This window comes from Lissotriton vulgaris, chromosome 9 (assembly GCF_964263255.1).
Source record: "Lissotriton vulgaris chromosome 9, aLisVul1.2, whole genome shotgun sequence".
NCBI classification, from domain to species: Eukaryota; Metazoa; Chordata; class Amphibia; order Caudata; family Salamandridae; genus Lissotriton; species Lissotriton vulgaris.
In genome coordinates, this window is record NC_141697.1 from 416,324,265 (window position 1) to 416,341,400 (window position 17,136).

Sequence of the window (17,136 nt, forward strand, 5' to 3'; positions counted from 1 at the left end):
CAATTGATAATACAATTTAGTCACATCCATCAGCTGTTACTTAAGTCAGTATAATAACAGCGGAAATTAATTACGGTATTTGAAATGCATGTTATTTTTACATTATGTAACAATTCTCCACACATAGCGCTGGCAGCACTACATGTAATATGGCTAGAAATTGATCTAGGTTTCTACATTCATAGTGTTGGGAGGTGAATTTGTGCTGATAAATGGAAACCTCAATAACACGCAGAAGCGCGAGTTACGCCCTGTGGGTAGCTGCCCTTGTGTCCGTGAGAGAGATTGGCCACTTAAGTATACAACTGTAAACCCATGTGAAGAGCAACTCTTTGTAGGTATTACTTTTGGTTATGTGTTACCACTAGTAGCCTGAGGGTCTAGTGCCCTTGTTTTATAGCAGTTAGAGGAAAGATTTGTTCTCACTATTATTGTGTTAGCTTTGGTTCGTGGCCAATCGCGTCTTACAGAGTCTAACCCACCTGAGAATTGGGGAATGCGTGGGGGTTATTTGCGTGATGAAGAACACGGACCGTTAGTGTGCGCCCAAGTGGGTTTACGCAGTTCGCTATTCATAGAGGACGGTGTGATATATCACTGTGGTGGGCTCTGATATTATTGTGACCATATGGCTGAGCTAAGTGGGTTCTCATGGGGTCTGGGCCATGGCGGAGATTTCTAACCAGGTTGTTTCTCAATGCATAGTGGGTTTGGGCGAGGGGTGGGGGGGGCCTAGGTTTCCAGTTTCTTAATTTATAAAAAATCAGATATTGATTAAAAGTCTACCACCTGGTGCACAGTGAATGTGTGTGATATTTATGTACAAAAAGTGAGAGTGGTGTTACTCTTATTCCATATAGGAACTGTTTCAGAGGAGTGGGTCCGTGACAGAGGAGCTGCTTTCTATCTGGGATGTTAATCTACATTAGAGATGCACACTCAAGGCTTCGTCTGCGTTAAGTCTATAGGGGGCCTTAGTGTCGACAAGGATGATATAACTTGATTCAAGTCTCCTTAGTGCTAGGTGTCGGTTACCACCTCCGATGTTTTTCTTCACACTGTCTATCACAAAGTACTGGATGTTATCTGCTCTTCCCCATGAAAGGTGTTAATGTGTCATGCAACAGGGTACGTGGGGTCATCATTGCTAATTGCCCGTAAGTGTTGTAGTATCCTTACATGGACTGGATGTATGGTACTACCCACATATCTCTTGTTGCAGCTACATTGTAAGACATAGATTGCAAAGTCTGTTTTGCATGTGTAATTTTCTTGTATGTCTAGTGGTTTTTTCCTTAGTGGAAGAGGCACTTTGTCAGTGTTTAAACCATGTTGGCATGCTTTTCACTTTCTTTCTTTTGATTGGTATGTTTGACACTATTTCTTCCTTCATTGATTTGGCCCTTCTGAAAGGTAGCTGGGGAAACTTCGCACAAGTTTTTCCTATGGTGGGGTCATTTCGAACCAATGGCCAGTGTCTGTACATTATTTTGCTTACACACGCTTACACACGCTTACACACACACACACACACAACACACAACACAATTTGGGCATTCACCACAGTCAAGACTGCATGGGAAAATTGATATACCTATAGTAGAGACAACCCCAGATTAACGTGAAATAATTTACATTGTAAGTTTACACTAAAAGGCTACAAAGATGTCAGTTTTAACACAGTGTTGCAGCTTAAAAAGGACAATTTTTGCTAACCCAATAAAAAGGCCCTTTAACAACATACCGCATGTGCAGGATTCGGGTGACTAATATCCATGTTCAATTGTCCATCTCCTTCTTTAAGTGAAGAGTCACGTGAGACAGTTAAGTTGTGATTTTCATTTCCAAAATGTTTCTCTTCAATTCCTAGTGACTCTGCTACCTAAAAATAAAGAAACAATAAGCAGCTTGCACAAAACACAGAAGTGATAAATGGTAATGTTTCCATTAGCTGGATCCCCAAGTGCCCAATTCACAAGAAGCAGTAATAAGTCTACACAAGTGTGCATTTTACTACTTTTTGGTATATACAAATATTGCCATTCCGACGCGTAGAAATCTGTGCAAGTCAACTTTCTGGACATATTATTGGCATGGTCATGTGACACTGGTACAAGCTGCAATTTTCCTAGTACGCATTTGCATGCAGGGTACTATAAAGCATTGGGAAAGGCAGTACAATTGTTCAATTGCCATTTGTTTCCACCTGCTCACAATCCTTTTCATGGAGTATACTACTACACAACGGTACTAAGTTGTGGCAAGAGAAGGAACCTAGAAGATTGACGGGAATGTGGGTCCACTGGAAGAACACTAAGGAGAAGTAATCGATGATCAAGAATATTATTCTGCTCTCCTTGTTAAGTGGTGGACGAGATGGAGATGTGTGTGCCCTGGAGCAGGAGTCTGGGTGTAATGTGCGGAGGAAGCAGAAAGAAGTGATGTCAAGGTGGATAGGGGCAAGGTGAAGTGGAAAGAGACTGGTAGTATTTCATTTAGATATTTGTTGAATATTCTTAAAGTTTTTTTTTAACCGTTTGAGCTTTAGGTTTAAATCTGTTTTATTGCTATTTAAGTAGATGTACAACACAAGAATCAGCCCACCTATATCCAATGGCCAGTGGGAGAACAACAAGGGGCAAAACATCAATAACAAGAGTAAAGGTGGTCGTTTGGTTGAGGGGGGAGGCAGGAAAGGGAAAGAATAAGGGGAGGTAAGTAGAACTACACAACAACCCTCAGGAGGGAAAGAAATAAAGCACTCCGGGCATGAAGGGGAAGATAGGTACTGGAGTTTGTTATCCACGTCAGTCAGAGTCCTGTTCCAGGCATGCAGGCGGAGTACTCGGAGGTACGCTGAGCAAGTCACCCCCCTAAATTCATTAGAAAGGAATTTGATGCATGGACTTGAAATGTTGTCAAACCGTGGCAATGTTCCGTTGATCACTGCCTTTAATTTCTCCATTCCCAGAAGTTGCCACATTTTATGTAGCCAGTCCAGTAGTGTCGGAGCAGCATCTGTACCTCAGCGGGATAGGAGATCCTGTTTGGCTGCACTCAGTGCTAATGGGATAGCCCGCTCTCTCATCAATTTCAGTGGGTATGTAGCGGACTTGGAAGGATCTTCAGGATGTAGCTGGGAAATATGGAGTGATCGGTGTCATACATTTCATTGACATCCGCTAGGACCTCCCCCAAAAATTGTTGAATCTTGAGGCAATGCCAAAGGAGATTTGTTAGTGTGCCAGTTCGTCCACAGACAGGCAGCATTCTAGCCTTCCTTCCAACACCACCACCCACAACAGCAAGAAACTCTTCAGCATTGTTAAAGACCTCTCCAACCCCAGCGCCTGCAACAACAACATCACACCCTCGCAAGACCTCTGAGACTCACTTGCCTTGTTCTTCCACCACAAGATCGCCGACATACACAACAGCTTTGGCACGCTGACCACGCACCCAACCACGAACCAGTGCCCCCCACTACCACCCTTTGCACCTGGACCCCTGTCAGCACCGAAGACACCACCTGCCTGATGAACACCATCCACTCCGGCTCCCCTACCGACCCCTGCCCACACCACATCTTCAACAAAGCCGACTCCATCATCGCACCCAAACTCCGGAACATCATCAACAGCTCCTTCGCATCCGCCACCTTCCCGGCGAGTTGAAAACATGCCGAGCTGAGCCCTCCTGAAGAAACCCACTGCGGACCCCACGCACCTGAAGAACTTCCGCCCCATCTCGCTCCTCCCCTTTCCAGTTAAAGTCATTGAGAAGACAGTCAACAGACAACTCTCCGCCTTCCTCGAGACCAACGGATCCCTCAACCCCTCACAGTCCTGTTTCCAAGCAAACCACAGCACCGAGACCACCTTCATCGCAGCCACCGACGACATCAGGTCCCTGCTCGACAACGGGGAAACTGCTGCCCTCATCCTCCTGGACCTCTCAGCAGCCTTCGACACCGTATGCCACCGCACCCTGATACAGCACCTCAGCAACACCGGAATCCAAGGAGCGGCCCTGGAGTGGATCATCTCGTTCCTCGACGGAAGAACCCAGAGAGTCCGCCTCCCCCATTCCGATCCGCGGCCACCGAAGTCATCTGCGGCGTTCCGCAAGGATCCTCACTCAGCCCCACCCTCTTCAACGTCTACATGAGCCCTCTCACAGCCATCGCACGCCAACACAACCTCAACATCATCTCCTACGCCGACAACACCCAGCTGATCCTCTCCCTCACCAACGACCCCGCCACCGCCAAAGCCAACCTCCAGGAAGGTAAGAAAGACGTCACGGAATGGATGAAGATCAGCAGTCTGAAACTGAACTCAGACAAGACGGAAGTCCTCATCCTCGGACCATCTCCCTCCGCCTGGGACGACTCCTGGTGGCCCCCTGCCCTGGGCACCGCACCCAAGCCAACGGACCACGCAGGCAACCTGGGCTTCATCCTGGACTCCTCCCTCACGATGACCAAGCAAGTCAACGCCGTCTCGTCATCCTGCTTCAACACCCTGTGCATGCTCCGAAAGATCTTCCGATGGATCCCCACCGAAACCAGGAAGACTGTCACTGAGGCCCTCGTCACCAACCGTCTGGACTACGGGAACACCCTCTACGCTGGAACCACAGCCAAACTCCAGAAAAGACTCCAGCGCATTCAGGACGCCTCAGCACGACTCATCTTGGACATCCCTCGCCACAGCCACAGCCACATCTCTGCCCACCTGAAAGACCTGCACTTGCTCCCCGTCAACAAGAGGATCACGTTCAGACTCCTCATCCACGCACACAAGGCTCTCCACGACACGGGCCCGAAGTACCTCAACAGCCGCCTCACATTCTACACACCCACCCGCCAGCTCTGATCCGCTAGCCTCGCCCTCGCCTCCGTCCCACAAATCCGCAAATCCACCGCCGGAGGAAGATCCTTCTCCTACCTGGCAGCCAAGACATGGAACTCCCTCCCCACTCACCTACGGCTAACCCTGGACTATCTCTCCTTCAGGAAACAACTCAAGACCTGGCTGTTCGAGCAGTAACGACCCCCCCATAGCGCTTTGAGACCCTACGGGTGAGTAGCGCGCTATACAAATTCTGTTGATTGATTGATTGCTTGAGCCACTCTGGCTGGCGTAGAATACAAATAGTGTGTGATTTCAAGAAGCATTTCCTTGCCAAAGGCACTACATACAGAGGCACGGGCTTGGTGTAGTATATCGCCCCACTCTCTGGTGTTGTTGAAAGTACGTTTGCATTCCCCTTCCAAGCGCCGCTGTGCCAGTGATTTAAAGGGTGTCATTGAGGAATGCGTTAATATCAGAAAGAATACCTATGCCTGAGGAGTGGGTGATGAGCCATTTTTCAAGTGATATAAGGGGTTTGCTAGACTGAGGGTGAATATACGGTTGTAGGACACAGTGGCGAATGGCAACACATTGCTAGGCATTGGATGGAAGGCCATAGTTAGATTGGAGCTGTGTGAAGCCAATGAGTCTATTTAAACCATGAAGGTCTTCCACCCTCTTGCAATTGGCGGTCTGCTACGTTGCGAAGGAGGGCCCATGTAATGCTGGTGGAAAGTCAGGGTTTTCTTTGACTGGGGTCAGGTGCGACACGCGAGTGGATAGTTTCCGCAAGACCTGTGCTCTATGCCATACTCCCATCACTGCTCAGACTATTGGGGAGCTATAGACCCCTGGCAGTCAGTGGGGTTTAGGTAGCCATAGTATTTCCCAAATAGGGATTTGTGCCGCCTTGTAGCAGCACAGTATGTAAGGTGCAGCATGAGGACAGGGCCACTGTCCACATAGCTTGAGAGGGGGGGGGGTCGGGGGTGAGACCAGGTGAGTAATATCCGTCACTGGGAGAGACAGCCGCCATTTGCAGGTCAGGCCGGGCGCCTCAAGGGTCATTCTCGATTAGTTAGGGGGGCTCATCTGGGACATCCCTTTAGTCTGGGAAGTAGATGCAATTTCCGTTCAATTATGAGGCCTTTACATCAAAGAAGAAAATCGGGGGACTCTTGAGGTGTTGCTTAGACCCCAAGCGACAATCTACTGCAGGTTCCATTTAGGAATCAGGTGCATTACTTAAACGGCTCTCGGTAAATACATCCTTGGAGATTGGTTTTAAATCCAGAAGCTTGCCAAATGCATCCATTTCTTGCATCAGTAGAGGCAAGGAGGTAAGTGGTTTAATTAAAGCTATCATGAAGTCATCGGCATATAGTGCTAGCTTATGTTCCCTTATTGTTATGCCTGCTAGTTCAGGGTTCCTGCACCCTCTTTCAACAATGGGTTCCTTACATAGGGCAAAAAATAAAGGAGACCAGGGGCAGCCCTGTCGAGTGCTTCTATTAATGTCAAAAGAATGCAACATCAGGCAATTGACTCGGACTGTTGCCCTATGCTGGGAGTAACAACACCAAATCCAGCAGCGGAAGCACGAGCTGAGGCTCATCTTGGCAAGCACTAGTTGAATGGACACGGTCAAATGCCTTCTCTGTGTTGACTTTTAGGAGGGTGGCTGGTATACGTGAACACTATGCTTTATCAAGGAGATGGCAAAGGTATTATCACAGCAGCCTCTCTCTGGTATAAACCCAGCTTGGTCAACGAGGCTTGCATATATGGAGTAAGGAAAGCTGCTAACATACTCGTGAAAAATGTGGCATCTACGTTTAGCAAGGAGATGGGGCGACAGGATGCGCAATATGCCGGATCCTTGCTAGACTTAGCGAGGACTGTGATGGTCGCCAGAATCCATGTGTCCGTGAGAGATGGGTGCCAAATCGTCAAAGCTTTAACGGTCATGACCAGGTGATTTGCCTGGTTGCAGGTGCTGAAGACCATATGTACGTCAGTGGGGTGAATGCCCTTGTCTAATTTGGAGGCTTCATCTCAGTGGATCTGAGCCTAGAGGACCTGCATCAGATAAGATTCAGCGTCTCCTAGCTCCAGAGCTTCTGCTATATTTAACGGACAGTAAAAGTGCTTAAACTAATTTGCTCATTTCAGTCCATCCTTGTTGTCCTGCGGATCCTCAATCTCCCATTCTTTGTTGGAGTGCCTGGCATGGAGCCTGTCTGCTATTAAAGGATTCAAGCAAGCCGGGCCGAAGACGGCTGAAATGCCAGAAACCGGTCCCCGGTAGCTTGTTTCCTTCCCAGTGTAAGAATTGGCTTTTGTAGTTTGGTTTGCCCTGTTCCCAGCATGCACTGGGACAGGAACAGACTAATTTGCATACAGCCAGGTTCTGAAACTGGGATGGTGCAGTGAGCTAAAAAACGGTGTTGGATCTAGCCCTGATCTCTTGACTGGGTGAGAGTATTCTGTTTAATTCAGAGACTCTGTCCCTCACCACCCCTTGTTGTAAATATTTTTGTCCACCCTAAGCGTGGAAGGGTATACTCAGATGTGAGTCCCTAGCTCATTGCACCATCAGGATTCAAGCAAGCCGGGCCGAAGACGGCTGAAATGCCAGAAACCGGTCCCCGGTAGCTTGTTTCCTTCCCAGTGTAAGAATTGGCTTTTGTAGTTTGGTTTGCCCTGTTCCCAGCATGCACTGGGACAGGAACAGACTAATTTGCATACAGCCAGGTTCTGAAACTGGGATGGTGCAGTGAGCTAAAAAACGGTGTTGGATCTAGCCCTGATCTCTTGACTGGGTGAGAGTATTCTGTTTAATTCAGAGACTCTGTCCCTCACCACCCCTTGTTGTAAATATTTTTGTCCACCCTAAGCGTGGAAGGGTATACTCAGATGTGAGTCCCTAGCTCATTGCACCATCAGGATTCAAGCAAGCCGGGCCGAAGACGGCTGAAATGCCAGAAACCGGTCCCCGGTAGCTTGTTTCCTTCCCAGTGTAAGAATTGGCTTTTGTAGTTTGGTTTGCCCTGTTCCCAGCATGCACTGGGACAGGAACAGACTAATTTGCATACAGCCAGGTTCTGAAACTGGGATGGTGCAGTGAGCTAAAAAACGGTGTTGGATCTAGCCCTGATCTCTTGACTGGGTGAGAGTATTCTGTTTAATTCAGAGACTCTGTCCCTCACCACCCCTTGTTGTAAATATTTTTGTCCACCCTAAGCGTGGAAGGGTATACTCAGATGTGAGTCCCTAGCTCATTGCACCATCAGGATTCAAGCAAGCCGGGCCGAAGACGGCTGAAATGCCAGAAACCGGTCCCCGGTAGCTTGTTTCCTTCCCAGTGTAAGAATTGGCTTTTGTAGTTTGGTTTGCCCTGTTCCCAGCATGCACTGGGACAGGAACAGACTAATTTGCATACAGCCAGGTTCTGAAACTGGGATGGTGCAGTGAGCTAAAAAACGGTGTTGGATCTAGCCCTGATCTCTTGACTGGGTGAGAGTATTCTGTTTAATTCAGAGACTCTGTCCCTCACCACCCCTTGTTGTAAATATTTTTGTCCACCCTAAGCGTGGAAGGGTATACTCAGATGTGAGTCCCTAGCTCATTGCACCATCAGGATTCAAGCAAGCCGGGCCGAAGACGGCTGAAATGCCAGAAACCGGTCCCCGGTAGCTTGTTTCCTTCCCAGTGTAAGAATTGGCTTTTGTAGTTTGGTTTGCCCTGTTCCCAGCATGCACTGGGACAGGAACAGACTAATTTGCATACAGCCAGGTTCTGAAACTGGGATGGTGCAGTGAGCTAAAAAACGGTGTTGGATCTAGCCCTGATCTCTTGACTGGGTGAGAGTATTCTGTTTAATTCAGAGACTCTGTCCCTCACCACCCCTTGTTGTAAATATTTTTGTCCACCCTAAGCGTGGAAGGGTATACTCAGATGTGAGTCCCTAGCTCATTGCACCATCAGGATTCAAGCAAGCCGGGCCGAAGACGGCTGAAATGCCAGAAACCGGTCCCCGGTAGCTTGTTTCTTTCCCAGTGTAAGAATTGGCTTTTGTAGTTTGGTTTGCCCTGTTCCCAGCATGCACTGGGACAGGAACAGACTAATTTGCATACAGCCAGGTTCTGAAACTGGGATGGTGCAGTGAGCTAAAAAACGGTGTTGGATCTGTCCCTCACCACCCCTTGTTGTAAATATGTCTGCTATTAAGCGGCCTGCTTTGTTGCCCCCTGCATGCTAGTTCTGTTCCATGCGCTGAATCGCGTATTCTGCTTTGTTGAAATATTTAGGGCCTTAAGTTGCTTGTAGACCCCCATAAGTTGGAGTTGCGTTTTAATGGATCCAGTTTATGTGTCTCTTCCATTTCCCTCATCTCATCCTCCAATTGCGTAGTTTAGTCCCTTTTACCTCGGTTCAGTTGGGCCACTATGGCAATGAAGTGCCCCGAATTACAGCCTTTCGTGTATCCTACAATAGGGCAATGGGGGTGTTTGAGTAGTCATTGGGGTCTAGAAAGTCGTGAATGGTGTGAGTTATCTCAGTGGCATTGGCCTCATATGTGAGAAGTTTGTGATTAAGGTGCCAGGAGCTATTCAGAGGTGTAATGTGTGGCTGGGGGCATTCACTATAGAGGCCTACACTACAACTCCCTGATCTCTTCCATCCTGCAAATTCAACTTTCTCCATGACAGTTTCCTAACTGCATGGTGGACGTATCTACTTCACTGTTCCTTTGCCAGGAGGAACTCATGGGCGAGCTCTTTAGATCGCTGTAATTTACTATAAGCGGACGGGCAGAGGTGGAGTGATTGGGACACATCCCTGTGACCCCATCCTTCCGACCTTACTTCTTTCCTTGCTTACCTGTCCACAGAGGTGTCCACTTCCGTCACAACTGGTCACCTTAAACTATGCCTGTATCCTCCTCCTTCCAATCACATTCACTTCCAAATACACCATTATTCCTCTCAAATTCTCTAGATGGACCTCTCTAGTATGACAGAAACCACTGAAGTTTGACAACTAATGCATCAGGTAAATTATTTTTGCATTTGAATGTTTAAAGCTCAAAAGGTGGGGGGTGGGGGGGGGGAGGGGGCGTGTCAAAGCTGGTGCCCATGTGGAAGGGTCCACACGGAGCTCTGCCACCAATAATTGCATAGGTGGCGGGATCAGTTCCCTTTGGGTCTTCTTGGTGCTTTGACAAGGAGGGGAGGGGTCCCCAACATTTTTAGCCAGCAACGATTTGATTTGGGCGCTGAGGAGGCCCATTTAAGTGACTTTCCACAAGTGGCGAAGGAGAGCGCTGCCATTGCGGCGCACTGAGCTGGTTGCAGTAGTGGCCAGTACGGCCTCCGTCCTGCTCGTTGCCCACCTCCTGAGCTGCACATGGTGAGCAGACAGCTCAACTCTGGTCGGGCCTCGGCAGAGAAAGAGATCAACAGTTTGTACGGGGGAGGGAGGCAGAGGCTGAGTGGTGAACAGCCCCAACAGGAGCAGCGAGGACAGAGTGGAGGTATGGGCCAGCTCTGTCGTGGAGCCCGCTGCCCCGTCAATATAGTGGGTGACCTTCAGTGGCTAAGAAACCCCCGACTGAATTAATGGGTTAGGTGTGACACAATTATCTGGACTCTATAGTGCCCAAATACAAAGCGCCCATCTTATTGACCTACACATGGCCTGGCAGCCAGCAGAGGGGAAACCAGAGTCATTGCTGGACACTATTTACGTCGCATTGGCTGCTGCACGGGGGCTGCTCCGTACCGGTTTGCTGTGGACCTGTTTGCTCCTGAGCGGCCCCCGCAGGAGTCACCCCTTGAATGGTGAGGCCCTGAGAGACCGCTCATATTTTCTGGGAAGTTGGAACCTTCACTTTATCACCAGTCCCCCCACCCCAATGAGCCAAAGGAGAACCTAACAGCTTAGAGGCCTGAAGAGACCCTGGTAGCACATAAAGCACATAAGTAAAAATAAGATTATATAGCGCGATTACTCAAGGGTGTCTTGGTGCTAGCGTTCCAGAAATAACCATAGAGTCTAAACAACGTTGGCAGAATCATACAACTGGACAAGAGAAGTGCCAAGTTTGTAGCACTTTCCTGAACACCTGCAGGTTTGGTTGGAATCTTTAGTTTAACGGCAGGGAATTCCAAAGCTTACTAGCACGAAAGAAGAAACTCCTGCTGCCCCATCATGCCTTTTTAATTCTGGGAACCTCCACTAACCAAGCAGAGCTTGCTTTGAGCAAACAACTAGGAGTATGCCATAAAAGATTTTCTGATAGAATTCTGGCCCTGTCCGCTGAAGGCACCAGACAAAGTGCTTTAAAGTCAATTATATCCTTAACTGGGAACCAATGGGGGCTCCAGAAGGAATTGGAGATGGAAGCAAATTTTTGAATTTTCAAAAGCAGCCTGGCGGCTGCATTCTTAAGGGATTGAAGATTTTTTACCAGACACTTTGATCGCCCAGGTACAAGGCATTACAATAATCAATCCTAGTGATGACAAGTGCTACAATGACCCTGTTTCGTAACCCCAAAGGTATAAATTGAAGAATCATCTTTAGAGTCTTAAGCGAAAATAAGAAAGAGGAGGTGGTCTCATTAATTCGATCTAAAAAGCACAATTGAGTGTCAATTATTAAAGACTGAGTCATTGCTCCTGGTGCTACATTCGGACCTGTACCATATTCGCCTGTTGCCTCGGGGTGTCCTACTTAATGCCCACTTGCACATATGGGCTTGGCTGTACGCCTTGCCTACGGTGCTGGCATGGCCATTGTACCCACCACTACATCAACAGTGTCATCGCTCTGTGTGGGAGTGTAGGCTTTAGATGGCACTTGCACGCTTGATGGGTTGCTCTGCCCCGGACTCACTGGCTCTAGTTTGTGCCCTCCTCATTGAGTATTTCATCTACTAGGGCGACACAGGTGAACAAGGGAGATAAACTTTGCTGGGCGGACAGCTCACCACAGCAGGAGGCAGAATTGTGTTGCTTGGACTCTGAACTTGCCTCCGCCTGGTCTGGCGATGATTACCAAGGCTACCCCGACCTCCAGTTGCAACAGCAAAAAAGACACTACTCTCAACGACATGCATACTAAACCGCCAGCAAAGTAGTTTGACCATCATGCGGATGCCACATCGTCTGTCTCTGCTGCGGCCATCTCAACGGGTCCCCGTGATGAAGAAGCTCCAGTTACAGGTGCATTCCTAGAGAGTGTCTTCTGAACCTTACGAGACATTGTCAAGGACATCAGAAGGAGACCCAGTGACTTGGAACGGAGGGTCGACTCTTTGGAGCGGCCACAATACCCGTGAAGAGAAACTCGATGAGCACAGACGTGAACTTCTTGAGTTGCGAGATAAGCCTGCCGACCTCAACTACTAGTTGGAAGATCTTGAAAATAGTTCCAGACACTCTAATATCTGCATCAAAGGGGCCTCGCTGCAAACAGATTTTGGAAAATTCAAACACTATGTCCTCCGCCTGTTTCGCCAGGTGGCACTGGCCCTTGCTGACCAAGACATTATTCTAGACCGCACCCACAGGGCTGATCGACTTGCACAAACTCATGGACAACCTCAGGACATACTTACCTATCTCCACTACTATTGGCAGAAAGACTTCATCATGACACCAGTGAGGGACAAGAATGTTGTTGACTTTAAAGGTGCAAAAGTGTGGTGGTATCAACACCTCTCCTCTATCACAGCAGGAATCTTCGATCCCTCACCAATTTCTTGCGGGACAAAGAGATCAGATATAGGTGGGGACACCAATTTCACATCTTCGTGTGGAACCATGAGACCTACAGTATTAGCACCCTGGAGGAGGGCCACGCGCTGTTGGACATAGATAGGTTGCGGGAGTACGACCCCAAGCAGTCACAAGTCACAGGCACAGCACCCAACACCCCCACTCTCTGAGGTACACGAGTCTGCACCGGTGGTGAATCTACAGGCAAGGGGAACAAAAGGCCAATGGCGGGGTAGGGATTCCAGAAAACTGATGCAGCATACAGGAAGGAACTCTGAATGCAGCAAATAGCCTATGTAGACCGCTGGAAACTCGAATACTAAGACTCTAAGGTGGTTTATGTAGGTTCCCAGACATACAGCTAACCGTCCATCAAATATGGAGAGTATACATCAAAAATAACATCTATCCTCAGAAAGTGTGATTACAAGGGTAGTCTCAGGAAGGAGAACCTTTGTAGAACATTTGCCCTGGAGCTGTGCCTTGCATTGTGAGGAAGGATACAGTCAAACTCTTGATTCTGGCAACATTGGGCCAACATCACTTGACAGCTAACAAGGAGGGCTGTGAACACCTCTGTTAGAATCCGAGAGGAGCCGGTGAGAAGTGCAGTCCACGTCAGAGTAGCTGGAGGGTAGTGTAATTTGACGAGCAGTGTTCCCAAATACCATAAAAGTCAGTGGGGAGGAAAAATGTGTGCAAAATAGGAGGGCAAGGCCAAACAAATTCAACAGCACAAAAGAACAAGTTGTGCTGCTCAATACCACTTGGAAGGACCGCCGGAACTGTAGTTGACGGAGCCTTAATGAAGGGAGTCATGGCTAAATACCAATCCGCTCCTAGCGTGGCAGCCTTGGCTGGTGTTCAGCACAGCAGAAAGAACCAAGCCAATCAGAATAGAGCAGGAAAGATTGCTCTGGTGATGAGCAACCCCTAGCCCTCAACCGACAATTGCAAGATGGTACGTGACTGGGATGAGGGTGGATGTAAGGATTTGAGGAGGAGGGCAGATGTTTAGGTATATCCACAAAGGTTAGAGCGGGGTAAAGTAATTCTGGCAACAGTACATTGGTAGGTTTTGTAAGTAAACATGCCACGGGGAACACCTGGCAGCAGCAAAGGATTCATACCGGATACCAAAGGAGAACTTGAGTAACTTCTTAAAAGAAATAAAACCTAGGGTTAGCTTGATTCCAATCTTTCTGACAATACTTGGAAAACTGGCTTGTGGAAGTGTTTGAGTTACGGGGTCGGCTGAAGTTCTCTGCTGCTGAAAGGGCACAACAGACACTGGTATCACTTTGTATAATAGTAAGACTATTATACTAGAGGGCCAGCAACATCGACAATACAGAGGGCCAGGTAGATGCGAACTATCACACGAGAATGGCACAATTTATACATTTCAGTTCTATACTCTAGCTGTCCAGAACTCTCGCAATAACTGTTTGAATGTTGAAAAAGAAACCTCACGCAATGGGTTGGGGTATGAGGGGGAAGATTCATGCTTTTGTTATAAGCAAAACTGAGGACATTAGCTGGTGGTCATTCTCCTTTCTTCAGCGCACAATAGCAGCAAATAACTGGTAAGTGAAAATATCATAAGACTATTGAAAAATACACAAGGGGAGGAATCACTGTGTGAGACCCAAAAGCCAGTCAGCACCTCATATGGTAGAGGACAGAGCAGCATTACTGGAGTGTATATAGAGAATTAAATGTGTTTCTACAGTGTTCAAAGGACACAACATCAAGGGATATGTCCAGGAGTTGCTTCACTTGATTTGCAACCACCATGAAATGGCCTAGGCTTGAACAAACACATTAGGTAAATTCCTTTAGAGCCTGCAAGGACCCAATACCAGATATACTGTGAAGGTACTACTCTTTTGAAGAGAAAGAGCTAATAATGGGAAACATCCAGATGAAAGGTGCAGTAATCTTTATGAGCACAAGACACAAACATACCAAGATCTCTCAGTAGTTACTTTGAGAAAGTTAAGAGAATTTCGACAAATTCTTATGAGACCACAACATCTCATATCATTGGGGACACATGTTCAAATTCAATTCTCATGTAATAAGATTACGGCATGATCCTTGGTGGAAGCAAGGCTTCCTGTGAAGACTTGCAAGGTGAAAGGAGCAGAGACCAAATGGCAGGCTCAGAGGGCCCAAATTACCCAGAGATTTTGGATGGCAAGAGACCCAAGCTAAATATTATTTGCCGCAATGTGAGGGGACTAAAGCCATCTGTGAAATGGCTCACTATTCTAACAGTTGTTGGCTTTGCCAGAGGAATTAAGCATGTTACAGGAGATGTACTTGCTTCAGAGGGACTGGGGCATGCTGTAGTTGGAATAACTATCTATCACGGCAATACTTTACATTAGGAAAGGATCATCAAAGCATTGGCAAAACCAAGAGTTCTAGCTTTGAGCAAAGAAACAAGGGCATTCAAATGTTCATGCCCTTCAAATGTTGAAATTGGCACTTTACCAATGCACACTGCAATATCTTAGGCTGTTACCAAACTGCCCTCAAGTTGGACACAAATGCTTTCTGGAGCAGGCTCTGGTGCATTAGTTATGTCTAAAAGTCAGTTTGCCCATTCTGCACAAGCTGCAACCTCAGGAAAGGCATTTGTTCTATGGACTGCAGAGGGGGAGGTAAGTTATGTAAAGTGGCTTTGGTGTGTTTGGTGGCTATGGTATGTAGGCTGGCTACCGGAGAATAGCTCTTGTGGTTTGGGTAGGCTAGAATGTAGGTTTGGTAGATACGGATGGTAAGTTTCAGACCATTGTATGTTAGATGAGTAAGGTGTTTGAGGTTAGGTATGGAAGGTTGGTTATGATAGGTTAGGTAAAGTAGCTATTGTATGATAGGTGTTGTAGCTAGGTTTTGTAGGTATAGTAGGTATAATAGGGTAAATATGGAAGCAAGGTATTCTTGATGGACCCCTTGGTAACTATATATGACAACGGGCTAATAATATCCCTTCCTAAGGAAAGGAATGTCCAATAAAACAAGCTACACCTTCCTGACCCCTACATTATGAGGGTAAATAAGCATGGAGTCTCAAGTACTAAGTTACACTTGATTGGAGAGTGACACTATTCATGCCAAGTTCCGTTAAAGAAAAAGCACTCTTCCAGGGCTTCACGCCTGCCAAATAAAAGATTTTCTTTTGGGGTTGTTCAGAATACTGTGCCATACCAGGGTTTGGAACACAAAAAAGCTTAGAAATGACACAGTGTCCACAAAGAGCAAGCACAGAAAGACACAAAAGGCTGATTGACTCAGACACATTACAGTACAAATACAAAGATACAAAAGTGGCATGCAGCTAAATTAAAGAAACAAATTGTCCACATGGAAGGAAAACAAAAAAGAAAGGAATTATAGATAGGCAGATCATGCAGAAGACAGAGAAAATGTACACATAGAAGGAGCACAGTAACTCAAATAAAAGAGGTAGGACACAGAGGGAGGAAGAGATGAAGAAGATACATGTGGAAGTAACAACGAAACACAAAAGTGGTACAGAGGCAAGACTCAAATGCAGAGGGAGCCCAGATTTATAGAAGAGATATGAAAGAAATGCAAAAACAAAATACAGGAAGAGGGAAGACATACATAGGGTAATAAAACACAACTGGTAGTTTAGGGACACACAAAAGGCAATAGGCAGCACAAGGGTATGCACGGGATAGGATACAGATACACAGAGGGGCAAGAGGGCCACAGAAAATACACCAAATCAACAAGAGAGGCAAAGACATGCAGAAGGAACACAGATGCATATGAAGTACATGAAAGATGCATCCAGATATAGAAGGTGCACACTACAAAGGTACAAATAGAACACACAGGAGCAGCAAGTACATACATGCAAAAGGATAACAGACACAAAAGAGAAACTGGGCAGGAGAAGAGGCATGAAAAAGGAAAACAGACAATGGCAAAGAAAATCAAATAGGGGCCACGTGAGATAGATGAAGGATCACAGAGACACAGAAGAATCAGGTACACCCCCCAGAGGCCCACCCACATTGGGACAAGCATTCAAGAGCAAGTGGCAGCTCCTGGTGTGCAAAGGCATGAATATGTGACGGGGCAGTGGGGGCTAAAGTTGCATGCCAGGCACTCTGTTTGTACATGAGCAATTCCAGCACGATTATGGGGAGCGGCTCTGTGTGGTTACACACCTCACAAAATATAACAGGGGAGCAAATGAAAAGATTGCAGGGCATAGGGAATAAAGTAAGTGTGCACTTGGAAGGGATAGTGGGGTCTACTCCATAGGGAGAAGTAGAAAGATAGAGGGGCAAATGGAGAGAGCGTGTGAATTGTGGGGAAAACTATTGGCATGTACAAGCGTGGAACTATTTTTTAACATTGTTCAAATCTGCCAACTGCTGTGGACAGATAACCAAAGCTAATGGAGAACCCCTAAAACAATTGTTAACACCAGATAAACCACAGTAGCCAATGAT

General features: G+C 47.1%; 1 protein-coding gene across 2 annotated transcripts in view; it reads right to left on the reverse strand.

Annotated features, from left to right (window-relative positions):
- The window catches only part of ZNF839 (zinc finger protein 839), a 282,082-nt gene that overhangs the window by 59,315 nt on the left and 205,631 nt on the right, over positions 1-17,136 (reverse strand). For both annotated transcript variants that reach the window (XM_086937833.1, XM_086937832.1), the window contains exon 6: positions 1,745-1,882. In XM_086937833.1, the coding sequence (XP_086793959.1) occupies positions 1,745-1,882 (138 nt within the window). The remainder of the gene's footprint in view (positions 1-1,744; positions 1,883-17,136) is intronic.